The 18,396-nt window shown below is 47.1% G+C and overlaps 1 protein-coding gene across 3 annotated transcripts in view; it reads right to left on the reverse strand.

The window, feature by feature from the left end:
• The window catches only part of RBM25 (RNA binding motif protein 25), a 287,767-nt gene that overhangs the window by 123,049 nt on the left and 146,322 nt on the right, over window positions 1-18,396 (reverse strand). For all 3 annotated transcript variants that reach the window (XM_029598715.1, XM_029598714.1, XM_029598713.1), the window contains exon 11: window positions 3,103-3,192. In XM_029598715.1, the coding sequence (XP_029454575.1) occupies window positions 3,103-3,192 (90 nt within the window). The remainder of the gene's footprint in view (window positions 1-3,102; window positions 3,193-18,396) is intronic.

Raw genomic sequence — 18,396 nt, forward strand, 5'->3', positions numbered from 1 at the left:
TCCCAAAACAGGGATAACCGACCTCCGATGCGGGGGAAGGAGGAGTGGGCCAGCGCGCCTTCATTGGGAAGGTTTCCCGGCGGACGGTTGCTGGGAGGCTCCCAATCGCTGCGGCCGCCTGCCGCGAAAGGACGAAGACCAAGGAGACCACGACTGCGACCTCGGGCCCTGCTGTTTCTGCGAAAAAGAACCACCCCTTCCGGAGCGAAATCTGCGCTGCCCCCGGAACCGGGATCGCGCATTCCCGAAAGGACGAAACTGACGGGGCTTGTCCTCCGGCAATTTATATACCTTATTATCCCCCAGGTCTTTGATGAGTTGGTCCAATTCCTCACCAAACAATAACTTCCCCTTGAAGGGGAAGGCGGCTAGACGCGACTTAGACGAGGCGTCCGCCGACCAACGTCGAAGCCAAAGTAATCGGCGAGCAGCGACCGCTGAGGACATAGTACGGGCAGAGGTTCGTAACAAATCATACAAGGCGTCCGCTGGGTAAGCGACCGCCGCCTCCACGCAGTTGGCCTGCTCCGCCTCGGCAGGCGGGAGCTCCTGTGTGGTAAGCAACTGCTGAACCCAGCGGAGAGTGGCTCTCTGCACCATACTGCTGCAAGCTGCTGCTCGGACTCCCAGGGCCGCTACTTCAAACATGCGCTTCAGGAGAACCTCTAACTTTCTGTCCTGAAGATCCTTCAACGCTACGCCTCCCGTGACCGGAATGGTAGTATGCTTTACCACAGCGGTGACCGCCGAATCTACGGCAGGAACCTTAAAAATTTCCAAAGACTGTGAGGGCAGAAAGTACAACTTATGCATTGCCCTGCTAACACGCAGGGATGCCTCTGGAACCTCCCATTCTTTAGATACCAGCTGTACAACTTTAGGATGTAAAGGAAAAGTTTGCGGGGGGGCCCTCAAACCTGCCATTGCTACGTCCCCCGTAGAAGTATCTGTGTCTTGCTGCGGGGCGGGAATCTCTAACTCCTTTAACACATGCTGGATGAGAAAATTAAGCTCATCCTTGCCAAACAGGCGTAAAATTTCGGGGTCATCTCCCTCGAGAGCCTCCTGTGGGTCCGAGACCCCTGTCCCCGCAGCCTCCGGGGATCCCTGGTCGACATCAAGTCCTCCCGGATCACTCGTACCCCCTAAAGATATATTGCCGGCTCCTACTGAAGCCCCCGCCTTTCCAGGAACGGCTCCTAATGAAGCCCCCGCTTTTCCAGGAACCCCCGCTATGCCTGCGCTAGGGGACACCCTAGGAACCTTAGCGGGAGGGGGCTCCTCCGGCTCCCAGCCTGCCTCTGCCTCCAAAAATGCCTGATGCATTAAAAGAACAAATTTGGAGGAAAAAGGAACCCTTCGTTTAGAGGAACCCGAAGGGGGAGGGGCTGGAGGACCATTCAGGTCCGATCCACAACGCGGGCTTAAAGCAGGCGGCGAGAGAGGAGAGGAACCCTCATACTCCGAGTCCAAGTCAGCCGGCTGCCGCGTGTCCAAAATGTCCGCCGGCTGCCTAGCACAGGGAGGCGGAGCCGACGACCGCGTGGCAGCCAGTCTCCCCTGCCGTGCCGAAGAAGACGCCACAGTACCGCTGCGGGCAGCGCTCGGCCCCCGGGAGGGTCCCTCGCCCCCGGGGATACAACGGGAGCAGAGACCCTCCCTGGAGAGTCGCGCCCCCGCCCAGCCACAGGCCGTGCAGGCCGAAGACCGCGGCATTTGAAAGCAGGAAGAAAAAACCCCCAAAGGTAAGGACTCCTAAGAAGTAATAAAAGCGCGCCAAATCGCCGGGTGAACAACAAGCCACCCCCTCCGGAGTCCCTGGTATGCGCGGCAGGCTAGGGCTTTCAATTAGAGCACTGCCTGCCGCCAGCAGGACTTACGTGTCTTTTTTTTTTTTTTAAAAGGAGCCCTCTTCAGTTAATGAAAAACTGGCAGAAACACCCCAGAAACGGGAGGGGGGGGGGTGACCGGCCCACCGGTAAACTCCCCCCCAGGACCAAGGGACCCTAATCCGGGTAAAAGAGGGAGAGCTGGGCCCTCCACGCCTGCCTTAACTCAATAGCCAAAGAATTAAACTTGCCACAGAAAATTCAGACACTAAATATATATATATTTTTTTTTTTTTTTAAACTAAAGAGAATCAAAAATCCCCAGCATTGATCTAGACAGTGCAGACAACCTAGTCAGACAAAAAGAAGAATACACCTGATATTAAATTTAGTCAGGACAGGACCGCAGGTTATGCCTCTCGATCTGCTGGAGTCAGAGGAAATACTGGGGGCTAGCAGGTGGCACACCAGTATATCTGGGGGGTGCGTTCAGTTTTCTCTCTGACTCCATCTGCTGGAGGGGAGGCATAACCCAGCAGTCTGGACTGATCCTGGTACATACAGGGAACATCCACATCTTCTAGGAGACAGAGAGATACTGAAGGGCTGAGGTCACTGCAGGGGTTTATCTAAGGTGATGTCAGCTTTGAAACCTGACCATCTGCTAGCAGGAGAGCATATAACCCATTGGTCCCGAGACCATCTAGCTACATGCGAGGAAAGCAGTATTTTCTGCTTTCTGTACACTTTGGGGGCTTCTCAAGACTTAATGCCAGCTCTGGGGCTGGCAATTTTTGAGGGTAAAAACATGCGTGTCGGGCACACGTTTTTGGTTTTTTTTACTTAAGGGGGTACTAGCTAAAAGCCTTATCAAAGTGGAATTTACATGTGATGAGCAATATTAGCTATGTGCTGGTTTGGACGCGCTAATCCTCTTATTACCTAAGGTTATGAACGTGCGTCCAACTGTGGGTTAACCTGTGCGCTAGCCTGAGCGCACGGCATTGCAGTGGCCTGACTGTGAGGAGCCCTCAAACCACTAAGTCTGGCCTCTAGGTGTAACCACTCTGTGATGGCTGGGACTCCCTTCTTATCAAGGCCTATGAACACTGCCTCTATAGTATCCTGTCTGCCTCCACAGATCAGACAAGCAGAAGTTGAACTTGGGAACTAAACCACAGTCTCCAGAATAGCAGTGTGTATATGTAGCACCACCACTGAGCCACTATGCTTGCTCCTAGAAAAGAATTATAAAGTTCTGCTCTAATCTTACCATTTCCCTTCGCCTCTCTTCTTCTCTTTCAGCCTCCTTCTCATATTCCCTGGCTTTCTTCCGTTCTCTTATCTCCCAATTTTTAAGGCGCTGAAATAAAACAAAATATATGAAACCCCAAATATTTTAGCCACATTAAAAACAATTGAACTCCTGAAAAGTTGGAAATAAGTGAGTCAGAAATGCCTATGATTTTTGTAGGAACATTTACTGCTTGTGGGAGGTGTTAGCATGAAAACACTGAACAAAACTGTTGGCAGAACAAATACAAAATCTAAGCAACAATCAAAGCTTCCTTACAATGCTCTGCCAACGGATCTCAGCTATGAGGAATTCCTTTACAAGGGAAAAGGAAGTTTACTGCATTTGTCTTTTCAAACCCTGCTGACAAAGGTATCCTACACAGTGCATGGAACAAATAAATTAGCATAATAAAAAGGATTTTTAAAAAAATGAATTATCAAGCCTGGCATCAAATCAGTTGCCATCACTCTTGGATAGAAGTGCTCATATTGTCCACAGAGGCTCTTCTGAAGATGAGCTGTTTGTGTGAGTTTGCTTTTCCCTTATACTCTCAGTCACACAAAGGAATCCTCCCTGACCAGAAAAAGAAAGAATCACTAACAGCTGGCCAGGGCTGGGGAACCTGGACTTTCCTGCCAGCTCACCAATACAACAGGAATTGAGGACAGAAGGGGGGCGGGAGAAGTTAGGAAAGAGAAAAGTAGATCTTAAGGTTAAAAAAGGAGAACAAGGAGAGAAGAGAGGCATGGAGAGCTAGAAAAAGAAAAAGCACGTTGAATAAGCAGAGCAGACTGAAGGAAGGAATAGAAGGAATGAAGAGATGAATAATAGGGAACAGAAAGAGAATGATTTGGACAAAATAGTACCAGTGGATAGACAGTAAAATTTAAGTGGTGGAACAAAGAACAGGAACCAGATTTAATTTAAGATTTCTATTCTGTCTTTCACGGCTGGTCACTCACTTCAAAGCAGTTAATCCGAATGAAAAGTATTACATGCGATTTAGGCTACCATTTAATGTGGTAGGGATACATGAATATTTTTAACAGAATAGACATTGTTCAAATTATTGTATATTACAGAAAACAATTTATTAGTTCAGCAATAGTAGCCTCTTAATTACTTGATCTCCTAAGTACAAGATCATATTTTCAGCTGGCTGAAGAGCCATATTTTTAGTTGGTGACAGAAAGTGGAGTTATTTCCTCTAACAGTGGATTTCTGAAGACAACAGGATGTCAGTCCTCACACATAAGTGACATCAAATGGAGCCCAGCATGAAACCTTGATATCAGAGCTTTTAGAAGCTCTGAGCATGCGTCATTGGGTACGTGCAACCTTGGCTACTCTCTTGCATCTCATGCAAGACCCCTCAGTCCATGATAAGGCTAAGACTTGGAGAAACCAACTCTAAGGAGAGGGAAGAAGTTTTGTCAGTACTGTCATCCTGTCTTCAGGGAACCAGCATTACAAGTAACTCCACTTTCTCCGAAGACAAGCAGGATGGCAGTCCTCACTCGAGGGGGTTCCCAAGCAACAGGGTGCCAAATAAAAAAGGGAAAAACAAACATAAAATAGTGCCAACAAGATTGTTTTTGGTGGCAACAAGCCAACCTAACATTTTCTTTTTTGCACGGTTTGTTTTGGCAATCTAGGAGGAAGGAAGGAAGGAAGGAAGGAAGGGAGGAATCTAGGATGAAGTTGAGTTCTACACCTCAAACAGCCTCCTTAGGACAGACAGGCCAAACAACTATCGCATCAGGATCTCTATCAAAACAACAGTCAGATGTGAACATGTGGAGGGAACTCCATGTCGCAGCTATGCAGATCTCCTCAACAGAGATGGATCTCAACTGGACTACTGTCATTACCATGGCTAACAGTGAGTCTTGACATGATCTACCAGATCCAGATCTGCCTGGGCATAATGGATAGAGATGTAATCTGCTAGCCAAACAGATGTAAAGTGCTTAGCTACAGCCGTTACAGGCTTATCGGTGTCAAACAAGATAGAAGCTGGATGGACTATTTGAGGGCTTCAGTTTGTCCCAGAGAGAAGGCTATATTTAATTTAAAATCTAAACTGCAACGATCATTCACCTTTATGGACTCTGACACAGCTGTAGGCACAAAACTTAGAATGCATGTTTAGAACCACATTGTGAAAATGCTGCATAAGACAGATAAGTCATTAGGTTTTGAGGCTCAACAATTCCACATGCCACAGTGACTGGCACTAAAATATGATCCTTCCAGGTCAGCTACTTCTACCTGGAAGAGTCCAGAGGTTAAAAAGGTACTTCCATCAACTAAGTAGCTACCATGCTGAGGGCCTATGAAATAGGAAACGGCTTGATGGCAGGCTTCTATTGAATCATGCCCTGCATAAATCAGACAACTAAAGAATGTACAGCATTGGATTTACTTTCTATATGATGGTGATAAGTGTCAATAGCACTGAGGTGAACCCTCAATGAATTGGGTCTCAAACCCAACTCCAAGAGTGTATAAGGTACTCAGGCTGTGTGTTAAACAGGAGGAAGGATCCAAGGTCCTCTCCTTACATCACACAGAAGATATCATCCATTCAAACAGTAGGAATTTCTTCATGAAATTTCTCTCAGAAGTCAGAAGAATATGAGACAATGCCGGACAGATGCCGGGGTTGTAGAGCTACTCCCTTCAATATTACACTGTGAAAGCCAGATACCTAATATGCTGGAGTGGCATGCAGCCCCTGATCTTGAGTGATCAGCTTTGAGGAATTCACTAACCCAACAGGATCTCTGATAAACAACTCTTGAAGGAACAGAAATCAAATCTGTCTCGGTGAATATGAAAGTACAAGGATCCAATCTCTTCTGAGTTTCCTTCAGGTCTTACAACCAGAGGAAGTAGAAGTAATGCTTACAGATGGCCTTGACTCCAATCTGGGGAAAGGATGCCCAAGGCATTGTTCTCCTCTAATGTAACAAAAGATTGGGAACCTTTCTGTTCAGAGCAGATGCAACAGCTACTAGTTCTATCCACTGAATACCTGGTCTGTCATGCCACTATCCAGGAACAATTCGAAGGATTCCAGAATCTGACAGTCTGCCCAAGAAGACAGTAACCTCACCAGCCAGATAGGCTGTTCTAAAGACCATCCTGAGAGAGATGGCCAAGAGCTCTTGGCCAATAACCTGTCATAACAGATACCATGTTGTTCCTCTGTTTATTGATACAGAAAGAACATAGCTACCTGAATGTCTTTTGGACAAGAGCAGATTCATTGAGCAATCAAACCTTGAAAGCCTTCAGGGCATAGTTCACTGCCTTTAACTTAAGGAACTTTATCTGATAAAAATCCCTTTGAGTAAACCAGACACAATGGGTGCAGAGGATGAACGCATGCCTGGGTGGGAAAATTTATATTAGAAGAATCTGGAATGAATCAGCCACCAGAACAGAAAGTCCCTCAAGGGTGGTGACATAAAATGTCATCCCAGAGATGCTGAGTGGCCAGAATCCAATGAGATCTTAGGGTCCATTAGACTCTGCTTCTATTGTGTGCCTTCACAGTCAATGTGCACAGTCAAAGCCAGAAAGGTCACATCCTGAATAAAGTTTTATGCAGACATCTGCTGATGCTGATTCGCTCCCATCTCCCCTATGCAGTAAATATTAAAGCATTAACCCTTTTGCAGGAGAAGGGCTTTTGCCAGAGTCTTGACTAGCAGAGCTCTTATACATTGAATTGAGACGAATGGCTCAAGTGAGAACTCTAGTAAATAAAACCAGCTCTAGAAATTCCAGCATCTGGATGGTCTTGCTGATTAATTCTGATACCTTTTCGAGAAATGCTCTATATTAATAATTCATCCAAATAGGGAAAGACGTTACCCTCCCCCCACTTCATGTAGATATGCAGGCACCACCGCAAGACATTTTGTAAACACACAGGGTGCCGACGCAACACCAGCAGGCAGCACGAGATATTGGAAGTGCTTCCTAAGTGTACATCAGGGGTATTTCCCAAGAGCTGAGAGATCTCTGTGCAGGTGTAAGCCTGAATTTTAGGGAACACAGACAGTCCCCTTTTCTAGAAAACAGTTCTGAAGGAATGTTTTGTGAGCTTTCCTTTACCAGGTACCCTTTTTGCTCCCTCCAATGAAGGATGGGACTAAGTTCCCCCATACATATGGGGATCAGTATATTAAGTCCCGATACCGCGAGGCTCTCAATGCACTTCCCAGTGGATGGTTTGGAGAAGTATTGAATAGGGGTACCCTTTTTCTTCCAACTATGCTGAGACTAAATGCCTGAGTACACCCTGTCATCAGTTTTCTCCAACACCAACACTATGAACTATACTTCCTCCAATCCAATCAAAGTCCTGCCCTTGCCTGTGCTGTGGGGGGCGGGTAGTGTCTCCTCTCTCTTCAATGCTCCACTCATGAACCCCATGGCTATGGATGGCAGAATGGAGTGGCAGTGGAAAGGGCGCACTCCAGAAAGCATAGAGCCACTGCTTCATTAACCCTATTGTCAGAAATGTTCTTGCCCATATCATAGTATTCAAAATGTCATAGGTTGAGCGGCCCATGTCATTTTCCCACTCCATCACATCTACATCCACGACTGTATGATTGTACTGGCAACTGAAAGGTCAACAGGAGGCCATGAAAGTATTGAACCTAGCCCTTTAAACACACTTTCTTTCCAAGTATGCCTATCCTAAACCTCTTTATCTTCTTGTGGGCAGATTAAACTACCATAAACTGGTGCAGCAGCAGAAAAAAGGGAGACTCCCATATTTTTACATGGGACTGCAGGAGAACCTCATGGATGGCCAAACTGGTGGTCTTCCTTTTGCAAGTTAAGTGAAATGGCATCTGCCGTTCTCTTCACAACATCACTAAAGAAGAGATCTTCTCAAGGAAACATTCTCCTTTCCTGCATAGGAGAAGGGTCAGGGGGGCATTAAGCCCTCCTAATCATTGTCCCTCCCCAGTTACCCCACCTAAACTGGACAAGCATGGGTCGGGATCCGGCTAAGATATGACAACCCAGAAAAGACTAAGTTGCCTATAGGGCTAAGCCAGAATATCTGCATTTTGGAGAAGCTTCCCCCATTAATGCACTGGCAAGATTCATTGGTGTATGGGTACCCAACGCAAAATACTGACTTCCGTTGGTGCCCCGGAATCTGAATGGGGTGGCAGAACCAGAAAGAACTGAATATTAATCTGCATTGATACAGATGATGCCTAAGCATATGCTCTGCTCTAAGGCCTCCCAGTGCTCTTTGGCTGGATCCTCCTTGAAAATACTGATGCCAGCATAAACTGGGAGACAGGAGGGAAGGCCACATCTTTTAGGCACTAGAGGTGAATCGATCTCTTGGGCCTTAAGATATTGAAGCAATTCCCTGAACTGTAATGAGGATAAGCTGTCTTCCCCATGGAACATAGAGGGGGATTTATGGCCATAGCCAGAATGTACCCCCTCTTTTGACACTGTGTATTGACCTGTCAATGCATCTTAATCCTTCTGGCACCTGGTGGGAATCGACACCTCCCCTCCCCCCCACCCCAATGTCAATGTACTGTTGATGTCTGGTTTAACACCTGTGCTCTGATGAAGATGCTTATTGGCTGGGCTAAATCTACCAAATTCTAAAATTCTAGGCATGCCCACTGGGAATGATGCAATATTGGCATAGGAAAAACAGGCACTCACGATTGAGCGCCCACTCTCCTAACAAGCACTGATCGACCTCTTCGAGGCAAATCAATTTAATATTTAAATCAGCTGCCACGGTAAAAAGGAAGCACTAGGGGAAATTGTGCACACCTGGTGCCTCCTCAGCAGCATGCGCCCAGGAGACATGGCTGTCAGCGGGTTAGGAAAATGGATGCTTGTTAATTGAGCATCCCTTTTCCTAACCTGACCACTGGCACACGTTCTCCTCCTTTTTGTTCCTCTGACTTAATATCGCCACAATATTAAGTCGGAGGAAGCATAGAAAAGCAGTATTTTATGCTTTTCTGTATCAAAGTTCTGTGCTGGCCTCCATCAGATGATGTTACCCATCTGTGAGGCCTATCATCCTGCTTATCCTCGGATAGACCCAAATAGTCAATGTTTTGGAAGTGGAAGTTGGGGGTGGGAAAGGCAGAGAGTTACATAGTTCTGAAGTCAACTTTGAGGGCTCAAATTTTTGTTTTTCTCAATTTGGAGTGTTTTTAAGGAGGGAGCGGCCAGTTTCTTTTGGCTTGACCATCAATTTTATCTTTTTTGGGATGATACCCTTTTATCTTCACAGTCAGGTGAGTGAGGCTAATGCTCTTCTTTGCCTTCAACGTGATAGAGAATTTCACAGTTGATACAAAGGGAAATTGGGAGCCAGTGAAGGGCAGATTAAGAGGGGCAATGTATGTTCCCATTTCCTACTACCCATGGTTGTTCTGGCAGCAGCATTTTGCAGCACCTATAGTTTATTAGTTGTCTTTCTGTAACCTCATATAGATAGCATTGTAACAGTCTAGATGTGCAAGTACTAATGATTTTATGTCTACTGGTTGCAGGAAGAGGTGTATTTGCTACTTATTCAGAGATGCAAGAATGCTTTGCTACTGTTGATACATGACTCTTCATGGTCAAAGCAAAGTCAAGGACTCCTAAGATTTTTAACTTCATTATGTAGAAACAGACTGGCATCATCTATAAGTGTGTGTGTGGGGAGGTGGGGGCGGGAGGCCAATTATCTGACTTTGGTGAACTACTCACCCATAGAATTTGTTTTGCCCTGTTTCTCTATCGCTGGTTGTTACTCATCCAGTTTGTTACTGCCTTGTGGCATTGGTTGAAGAGTACTGCTCCTTCCCACATGTCCAATGCTGGCAAAAGGATTTGTATATTATCCGCATAAATTTACATTTTAAGTCTGAATGTTCTTATGATAGGTGTGAGGGGTATGAGGTATAGTGGGAAATCATGGGTACTTCCTATCTCAGGGGCCAAAGTTTGGCGGATACTGTATTGCATGCTATTTTTTCAGTTCTACTCATTAGGAAGGATTTGAACTAGTTTTTCACATTCTCATGGACACCTACCTCTAAAGGTCTAGAGGGTGTAAACTGGTGGTCAACCATGTCAAATGCAGCTGAGAGACAGGAGGATTAATAGGCCTGATCCTCCCTGATCCATCAGTAGCTGCATGTCTTCAATAAGTGATACCAGTATTGTTTCTGCTCTGTATCCTGTAAGGAACCCTGACTGAGCTGGGTCTAATCTTTCATTTTCTTCAAAGTCGTCCCTCACTTATCTTGTGACCAGGCATTTCAAAGATTTGGCCAATACTGAAGGGGGGAAGGGCTTGATATTAAGCAGTAGCTCACACATTCTAAGATGTCTACTGTGGGGTAGCAGAGTTGCTTACCTGTAACAGGTGTTATCCCAGGACAGCAGGATGTAATCCTCACATATGGGCGACATCGATGGAGCCCTATCGTGGAAAATTTTCTATCAAAGTTTCTAGAAACTTTTGACTGGCACACTGAGCATGCCATGATCCCTGAAGCCACAAGGGTCTCCCTTCAGTCTCATTTGTAGCAATAAGTGCGAGTGAAAAAATAAAATAATAAAACAGTAGAGGGCCCAACTCCGCGGGGTGGCAGGTGGGTCTCGTGAGGACTACATCCTGCTGTCCTGGGATAACACCTGTTACAGGTAAGCAACTCTGCTTTATCCCAGGACAAGAAGGATGATAGTCCTCACATATGGGTGATTAGCAAGCTACAGGCTGACTCATCTTGTTACAGGTCAATGGCACGTAACTGGTGTAAGTGGCACAATAACTGGAGTGCCATTGACTAAGATGAGGCAGCCTGAATCACAGCATGCGGATGTGGAAGGAGTTGGGTATTATACTGGAAATAGGTTTTTCAAGACAGATTGTCCAAAGGCAGAGTCTTGTCGTCCTTCCTTATCTAAGCAGTAGTGAGCTGCAAATGTGTGACTAGAACTCCAAGTTGCAGCTTTGCAGATGTCAACAATAGTTACTGAATGGTAGTGTGCTACTGAAGTTGATACAGCCCTTACTGAGTGCGGTTTTACTCGCCCTTGGAGAGGAAGGCCTGCTTTCTCATAGCAGAATTCGATTCAGTCAGCTAGCCAGTTGGAGAGAGTTCGTTTGCCCACTGCAACTCCTGGCCTGTTTTTGTCGAAAGAAACAGTTGGGTGGATTTCCTATGGACTGCAGTGCGGTCCAGGTAGAATGCAAGTGCTCATTTACAGTCCAAGGTGTGTAAAAGTCTATCGCCCTGGTGAGAGTGAGGTCTTGGGAAAAATGTGGGCAAAACTATAGACTGATTCAAGTGGAAGTCAGTAACCACCTTAGGCAGAAACTTAGAATGAGTACGTAGGACCACTTGGTCATGTAGGAGTGGTCCTACGTACATAGGGTGAGTATGTGACAAGGGCTTGTAACTCACTAACCCTTCTAGCAGATATAATGGCTACTAGGAAGAGAATTTTCCATGTAAGAAATTTAACATCCCAGGAGTGCAAAGGCTCAAACGGGGAGTGCATGAGCTTTAATAGTACTACATTAAGGTCCCATTCAGTGACTGGTGGCCATAAAAGGGGCTTAAGTTGTAATAGACCCCTCAAATCTACTCACAAGGGGTTGCGCTGTTATTGGGGCATCCCCTACTCCCTTGTGGTATGCTGAGATGGCACTCAGGTGTATCCCCACCGAAGAGGTTAGGACACCTGAGTCTGAAAGGTGACAGAGATAGTCTAATAAAGATGGAGTAAGGCAGGAGAAAGGGTCAATACCTTTTTGAGTACACTACTTGGTAAATATGGTCTACTTGGAACTGTAAGATTTACGTGTGGAAGGCTTTCGTGAAGCTACGAGAATCTGAGAGACTTGAGTCGAAGATTGAGTGGTTGTAGGATCAAGCTTTCAACATCCAAGCCATCAAGGCAAGAGATTGTAGATTTGGATGGCGTAGACTGCCTTGGTTCTGAGTTATGAGGGTGGGCTCTGCACCCAGACGAATTGGTTATCTGATCGAAAGATCGAGGCGAATGGGGAACCATAACTGTCGAGGCCAGTAGGGGGCTATGAGAATCATTGATCCTCTGTCCTGTTGTAGCTTCACGAGAGTCTTGGCTATGAGCGGTATCAGAGGATACGCATATAGAAGGCCTTTGTTGTTCCAGGGGCGAGCAAATGCGTCCCTGGTGTAAGTTTGTCGACGGCTGTGGAAGGAGCAGAACCTTTCCACTTTGTGGTTCAGTTTAGACGCAAAGTGGTCGATGATTGGTTGACCCCAGCGTTGAAAGATTTTGCTCGCTACACAGGGATCCAGAGACCAATCGTGGAGATGGAAATGTCGACAGACTGTCCGCTAGGACATTCTGTATGCCTGCTAGATAAGTGGCCCTGAGATGCATGGAGTGTGCTAGGGTCCAGGCCCAAATCTGCAGTTTCTTGACACAATAGATAGGAGCCTGTGCCTCCCTGTTTGATTATGTACCACATTGCTACTGTGTTGTTTGTTTGTATTTGCACAGTCTTGTGTGAGAGGCAGTCTTTGAAGGCATAAAGGGCATAGCGTATTGCTCGAAGTTCTAAAAAGTTGATTTGACACCTTTTTTTTTCCAGCGGAGTCCACATACCTTGGGTCTGGAGGTTGTTGACGTGAGCCCCCCATCCCAAGTTGGATGCATCTGTGGTTAAAGTTACTTGAGAAGCCGGTTGCTGGAATGGTAGACCGGTCTGTAATGAGGGCTGATTCGTCCACCAGCAAAATGAGAGACGTAATTGGTTGGTGACCCGTATTATGGATGACAGTGGCTGAACAGCTTGGAGCCACTGAGATTTCAGAGTCCATTGAGTCCTTCTCATGGCTAATTTTGCCATAGGGGTAACATGGACTGTAGAGGCCATGTGGCCCAGTAGTGTAAGAAATTGATGAGCAGAGGCTACTTTGCACCCGATCAGAGAGTTTGCAAGTTTCGTAAGGTTGTATGCACGATCGCTTGGAAGAAAAGCTTTCGCGACTGTGGTGTCGAGGTCTGCTCCGATGAATGTGAGGAGCTGAGATGGGTTCATGTGTGATTTTTGATAATTGATTAGGAATCCCAGGGAATGCAACAGGGCCATGGTGCTTCTTAAGGCAGTGAGGGCTCCTTGCCTAGATAGAGTCCTGATGAGCCAATCGTCTAGGCAGGGAAAAACTTGAATACTGTTTTTTCTTAGATGTGCAGCAGCCACTGCCAGGCATTTTGTGAATACCCGAGGTGCTGATGCAAGCCCAAAAGGTAGAACTTGGTATTGGAAATGTTTTTGGCCCACTATGAATCGCAGATATTTTCGATGTTGTGGGGATATGGGGATGTGAGCGTAAGCTTCTTGAAGGTCCAGAGAACAGAGCCAATCTCCTTGCTGTAATAAGGGAAGAATGGTCCCGAGGGAGACCATCCTGAATTTTTCTTTTAGAAGAAATTTGTTGAGATTGCAGAGATCTAGAATAGGACAGAGGCCGCCTGTTTTCTTTAGAATTAAAAAATAGCGAGAGTAGAACCCACTGCCTTGTTGAGAGCAGGGAACAGTTTCGACAGCTCTGGAATTCAGCAGGGTGGAGAGTTTTGATTGTAATTGAAGTTTGTGGTTGTTGTGTGACCACAATGGAGTGGGCAGTGAATCCGGAGGTATTGTGAGAAACTTGAGACGATAACCTCGATTTATGATGGCTAACACCCATTGATCCGTGGTTATTAAGCACCAGTTCTGTATGAAATAATGAAGGCGATCCCCTACAGGCAAGTCTGCTCTTGGGTTGTTGGAGTGGCTGCTATTCTCTGGGAATTTTTCAAAAACCAGCTGCTGGCCCTGTTTGAGTGGCTGGCTGAGTTCTGGTTTGCTTTGCTTGGCGTGGACGTCCACGCTGAGGTGGTCTTGCAGGACACGCTAGATGTAGGTGGATAGTATCAACGAGGTCGGTAGAAGGGCTTTCTAGTGTCTCGTCTTATGGGCTTGCGTGCTGAGGATGGATGTTCAGCAGGTAATCTTGAAAGCTGGCGTAATGTCTCGTGGTGGTCTTTTAACTGTAAGACAGTATTTTGGAGTGCATGGAAGATCTGCCAGCTTATCTTGCACTTCTGATCGGAGATCTGACGCCTTTAACCAAGCCCATCTCTTAGCACTGATTCCTGTAGCTGACATGCGCACAGATGTTTCGAAAGAATATGCCGCTCTAACTTCGTGTTTTCCCAACTCCGTGTTTTCCCCGACTCAAGGCCCTTTTGGATAATGGCACTGACAGGATCCCTTTGTTGTTGTGGCTTCTGTTGGAAACAGGCCTCTATTGGAAACAGGATGCTGGGCTTGATGGACCCTTGGTCTGACCCAGCATGGCAATTTCTTATGTTCTTTTGTTCTTAGATTATCTGTAATATCCTGCACTTGTTTCCATAGATTTCTTTGATATTGTGTCATATAGAGTTGATAAGCTACTATACGTGACACTAGTCTGGAGCCTTGGAACATCTTGTGGCCTAAGACGTCAAGGAATTTTTGTTCTTTCCTGGGGGGGGGCAGAAGAATGGGGGTTTTGTTTCCTGGCTTCCTTCTGCTCCAATTCTACCACCAGAGATTGATGTGGTAAATGTGGTTTTTGAAACCCTGGTGTGTGCTGCACAAGATATGTGGCTTCTGTTCTTTTGTTAACAGGTGGAACTGTACAGGGATGCTCCTACAGGCGGTGCTGGAGATCTAAAAGCACATCATGGATCGGTATAGCCATGACCTCCTTGGGAGCATCGACAAATTGGAGGACTTCCAATGTTTTGTGCCTAGTGTCCTCTTCCGTGACCAGAGTGAATGGTACTGTTTGACATTTCTTTAATAAAATTTGCAAAGAAAGGTCCTCTGGTGGTGACTTCCTTCTTTCTTCTTGTGAAGAAGGTTCTGAGATGAGGTCTTCTGTATGTGTGTCAGTGTCTACATCTTCCCATGGACTATAATGGGGTTGGAAGTGAGACCCAGATGGAGCAAGAGTGTCTGGTGTAAGAGGACATTTTGGTATTGATAAAATCTTCTGCCTTTCCGGAGGGATGCCTGGGCATCGGAGGGAAGCAGGGCATCGATGGGAATCGACGTCCGGTATCCCCCAATGGACCGGGAATTGAAGGCATCAATGCACCAGGAAGAGGCATCGAAGGAATCGATGGCAGTCGTGGTTTTTGTAGCCTCGATGGACCAGGCAAAGGGTCGAGTACATCTCTTCATCTTCCGATGAAACCGGAATCGGTGGAGATGGAGTCATCGATCCATCGGTGCAGGTTGCGTTGGGAAGGCACCAATTAAGGCATCGGTGCAGGTTGCGTTGGGAAGGCACCAATTAAGGCATGGAGTTTGCTGAGTAGCGGCGCAAATACAGTTGGCTCCGGTGTCAGTGCGGATATCGGTGGAGGCTGCAATTTCTGAAAAGCTTCAATGACTGCCTGTTGTATCATGGAAGTCACCTCTTCTCTGGAGACTGGGGTCAGGTCCACTGTCCCAGTAGAAGGTACAATGAGCGCTATTGGCTCCTCCACATGTCCATGTGGTGGCTCAATCTCCAACACCGATCCCGGTGGAGTGTGCCTCAGTGCCTCAGGTACAGAGGGGCTTGGAAGCTCATGTACCCGGACCCACTTCGGCTCGATGGCCATTGATGCCCATGCGGTACCTGTTCCTCCACTTGATATGGAGTCTATTTGATGACTGTGACGTCGTTTCTCTCTATGCTCTTTACCTGATCTCAAAGAAGATGCCATCGATGCCCCTGAGGGAGTCGGAGACAGGTGGTTACCGGTTTTCTTCTTTCCTCGGTGTAAGAAGGGATTTTCCTCGGTGACGAATGTGTCGAAGTTGATGGAGTAACGTTTTTGACTAGATCTTCCATTCTGTCCAGCCAGGCACGCCTGCCCTTCGGAGTCATTTGAGCGCAGGTCGAACATGTGCAGACATCGTGACTGACACCGAGGCAAAGTACACATATTTCATGTGGGTCTGTTATCGACATTGTTCGGGGGCAATTTGGACATTTTTTGAATCCCGTGGCCATGATGAAAAAGAAGGCTGGGAAACGGTCGGTGACCCACGGTTATCGATGTGAGGAGGCGGGAATAGACAGAAAAAAATGCCCGAAACGGTATTCACCGAATACTTTGTCGAAGGGAGACCCTTCTAGGGAATTTTTTATGAGAAAAAGTTTAATTTTCTGTGAGGAAAAGTTTGTGAGAGAACTCACAGAGCTCCTTCAACACGAGGCTAATAGCAATGTGGAAAAAAAGACTGAAGGGAGACCCTTGTTGCTTCAGGCATCATGGCATGCTGGGAATGCTCAGTAGGCTCAGTGTGCCAGTCAAAAGTTTCTAGAAACTTTGACAGAAAGTTTTCCGTGATAGGGCTCCATCAATGTCACCCATATGTGAGGACTATCATCCTGGATGTCCTGGGATCATTTTTTTATGCTGGTTAATTTTAATTGGTCAGGGTAGTATCCTTGCTGGAGGAAGTGTTTACAGTTTTTACTAGCAGGCCAATACAGTAAAAATCTCAGGAGAGCGGGTGAGCACCCGCTCTCCTGTGCGCTATATTCAGTAAATAAAATTATTCAAATTAGGGCCTGCGGTAAAAAGCGGCGCTAGGGACACTAGCGCATCCCTAGCGCCTCTTTTTTTGACAGGAGCGGCGGCTGTCAGCGAGTTTGACAGCCGACGCTCAATTTTGCCGGCATCGGTTCTCAAACCCGCTGACAGCCACGGGTTCAGAAACCGTACGCCGGCAAAATTGAGTGTCCGGTTTTCAACTCGTGAGCCGATTTAAAATTTTTAAATTATTTTTAACTTTTGAGACCTCCAACTTAATATCACCATGATATTAAGTCGGAGGGTGCACAGAAAAAAGAAAATTATTACTTACCTGCTAATTTTCGTTCCTGTAGTACCATGGATCAGTCCAGACAGTGGGTTATGTCCCCAATCCAGCAGATGGAGTCAGTCAAAGCTTCGAGGGGGCGTCACCACTAGTGCTACTACCCCCTCTGCAGGAGTTCAGTATCGAGTATATCAAAGCCCGAGTAAACAAAGAACCCCCAGATTGGATCAAGTTTAATCAACGGCGAAAACAGCCGCATAACCTAAGCAACAAAACCGTACCTGTCCCACCAACGGGTGGGAGGTCAAGAGGTCAGCGTGTCACCCCCAGAAACGGAACTGTGACAAACAGTGAAAAACTGAGAAATCGGGAGAGAGAGAAAGTACTCCCATCCAGTAGCGGCAAAACTGTCGAGCAGAAATAAGACCCAAATGCGGTGGGCGTCTGGACTGATCCATGGTACTACAGGAACGAAAATTAGCAGGTAAGTAATAATTTTCTTTTCCCTGTAGGTACCTGGATCAGTCCAGACAGTGGGATGTACCCAAGCGTCCCTAAACCGGGTGGGGTCCTGCGAGACCCGCTCGTAGAACCTGCTCACCAAAGTGTCCATAGACCGAGGACGCGAGTTGAAGACGATAGTGTCTAGCGAACGTGTGTAACGACTTCCAGGTAGCCGCTCTACAGATTTCTTGAGAGGAGACTGAGCGGGTCTCCGCCCAAGAGGCCGCCTGAGAGCGTGTAGAATGCGCTACAATACCGGGCGGGGGAGTTCGCCCCGCCCCGATGTAGGAAGCGGCAATGCCGGCCTTCAACCATCTGGCAATGGTCGTCTTCGAGGCCTGGGCGCCCTTCCGCGGGCCAGACCAGAGGACGAAGAGATGGTCAGAAGTCCTGAAATCATTCGTAGCCTCCAGATAGAGGCGCAGGGTGCGCTTGACGTCCAGAAGCCGGAGAGACCTCGGCTCCGAAGAGGAGAAGGCAGGAAGCTCCACCGTCTGATTCACATGGAACGCGGACACTACCTTCGGGAGAAATGAGGGAACAGTGTGAATCGAAACCCCGGAATCCGAGAACCGGAGATAGGGCTCTCTGCACGACAGGGCCTGCAGCTCCGAGATGCGCCGAGCGGAGCAGATAGCCACCAGAAACACCGCCTTGAGAGTGAGATCCTTGATCGTCGCATTCCGCAGTGGTTCAAACGGAGGTCCCGACATGGCCCGGAGCACCAGGTTGAGACTCCAGGAGGGACAAGGATTCCGCACCGGCGGACGCATATGCTTGACACCCTTGAGAAAGCGGAAAATATCCGGGTGTTGTAGCAGAGAACCCCCGTCCCGCAGGAGCGA

The sequence above is a fragment of the Rhinatrema bivittatum genome, chromosome 4 (genome assembly GCF_901001135.1).
Source record: "Rhinatrema bivittatum chromosome 4, aRhiBiv1.1, whole genome shotgun sequence".
NCBI lineage: Eukaryota > Metazoa > Chordata > Amphibia > Gymnophiona > Rhinatrematidae > Rhinatrema > Rhinatrema bivittatum.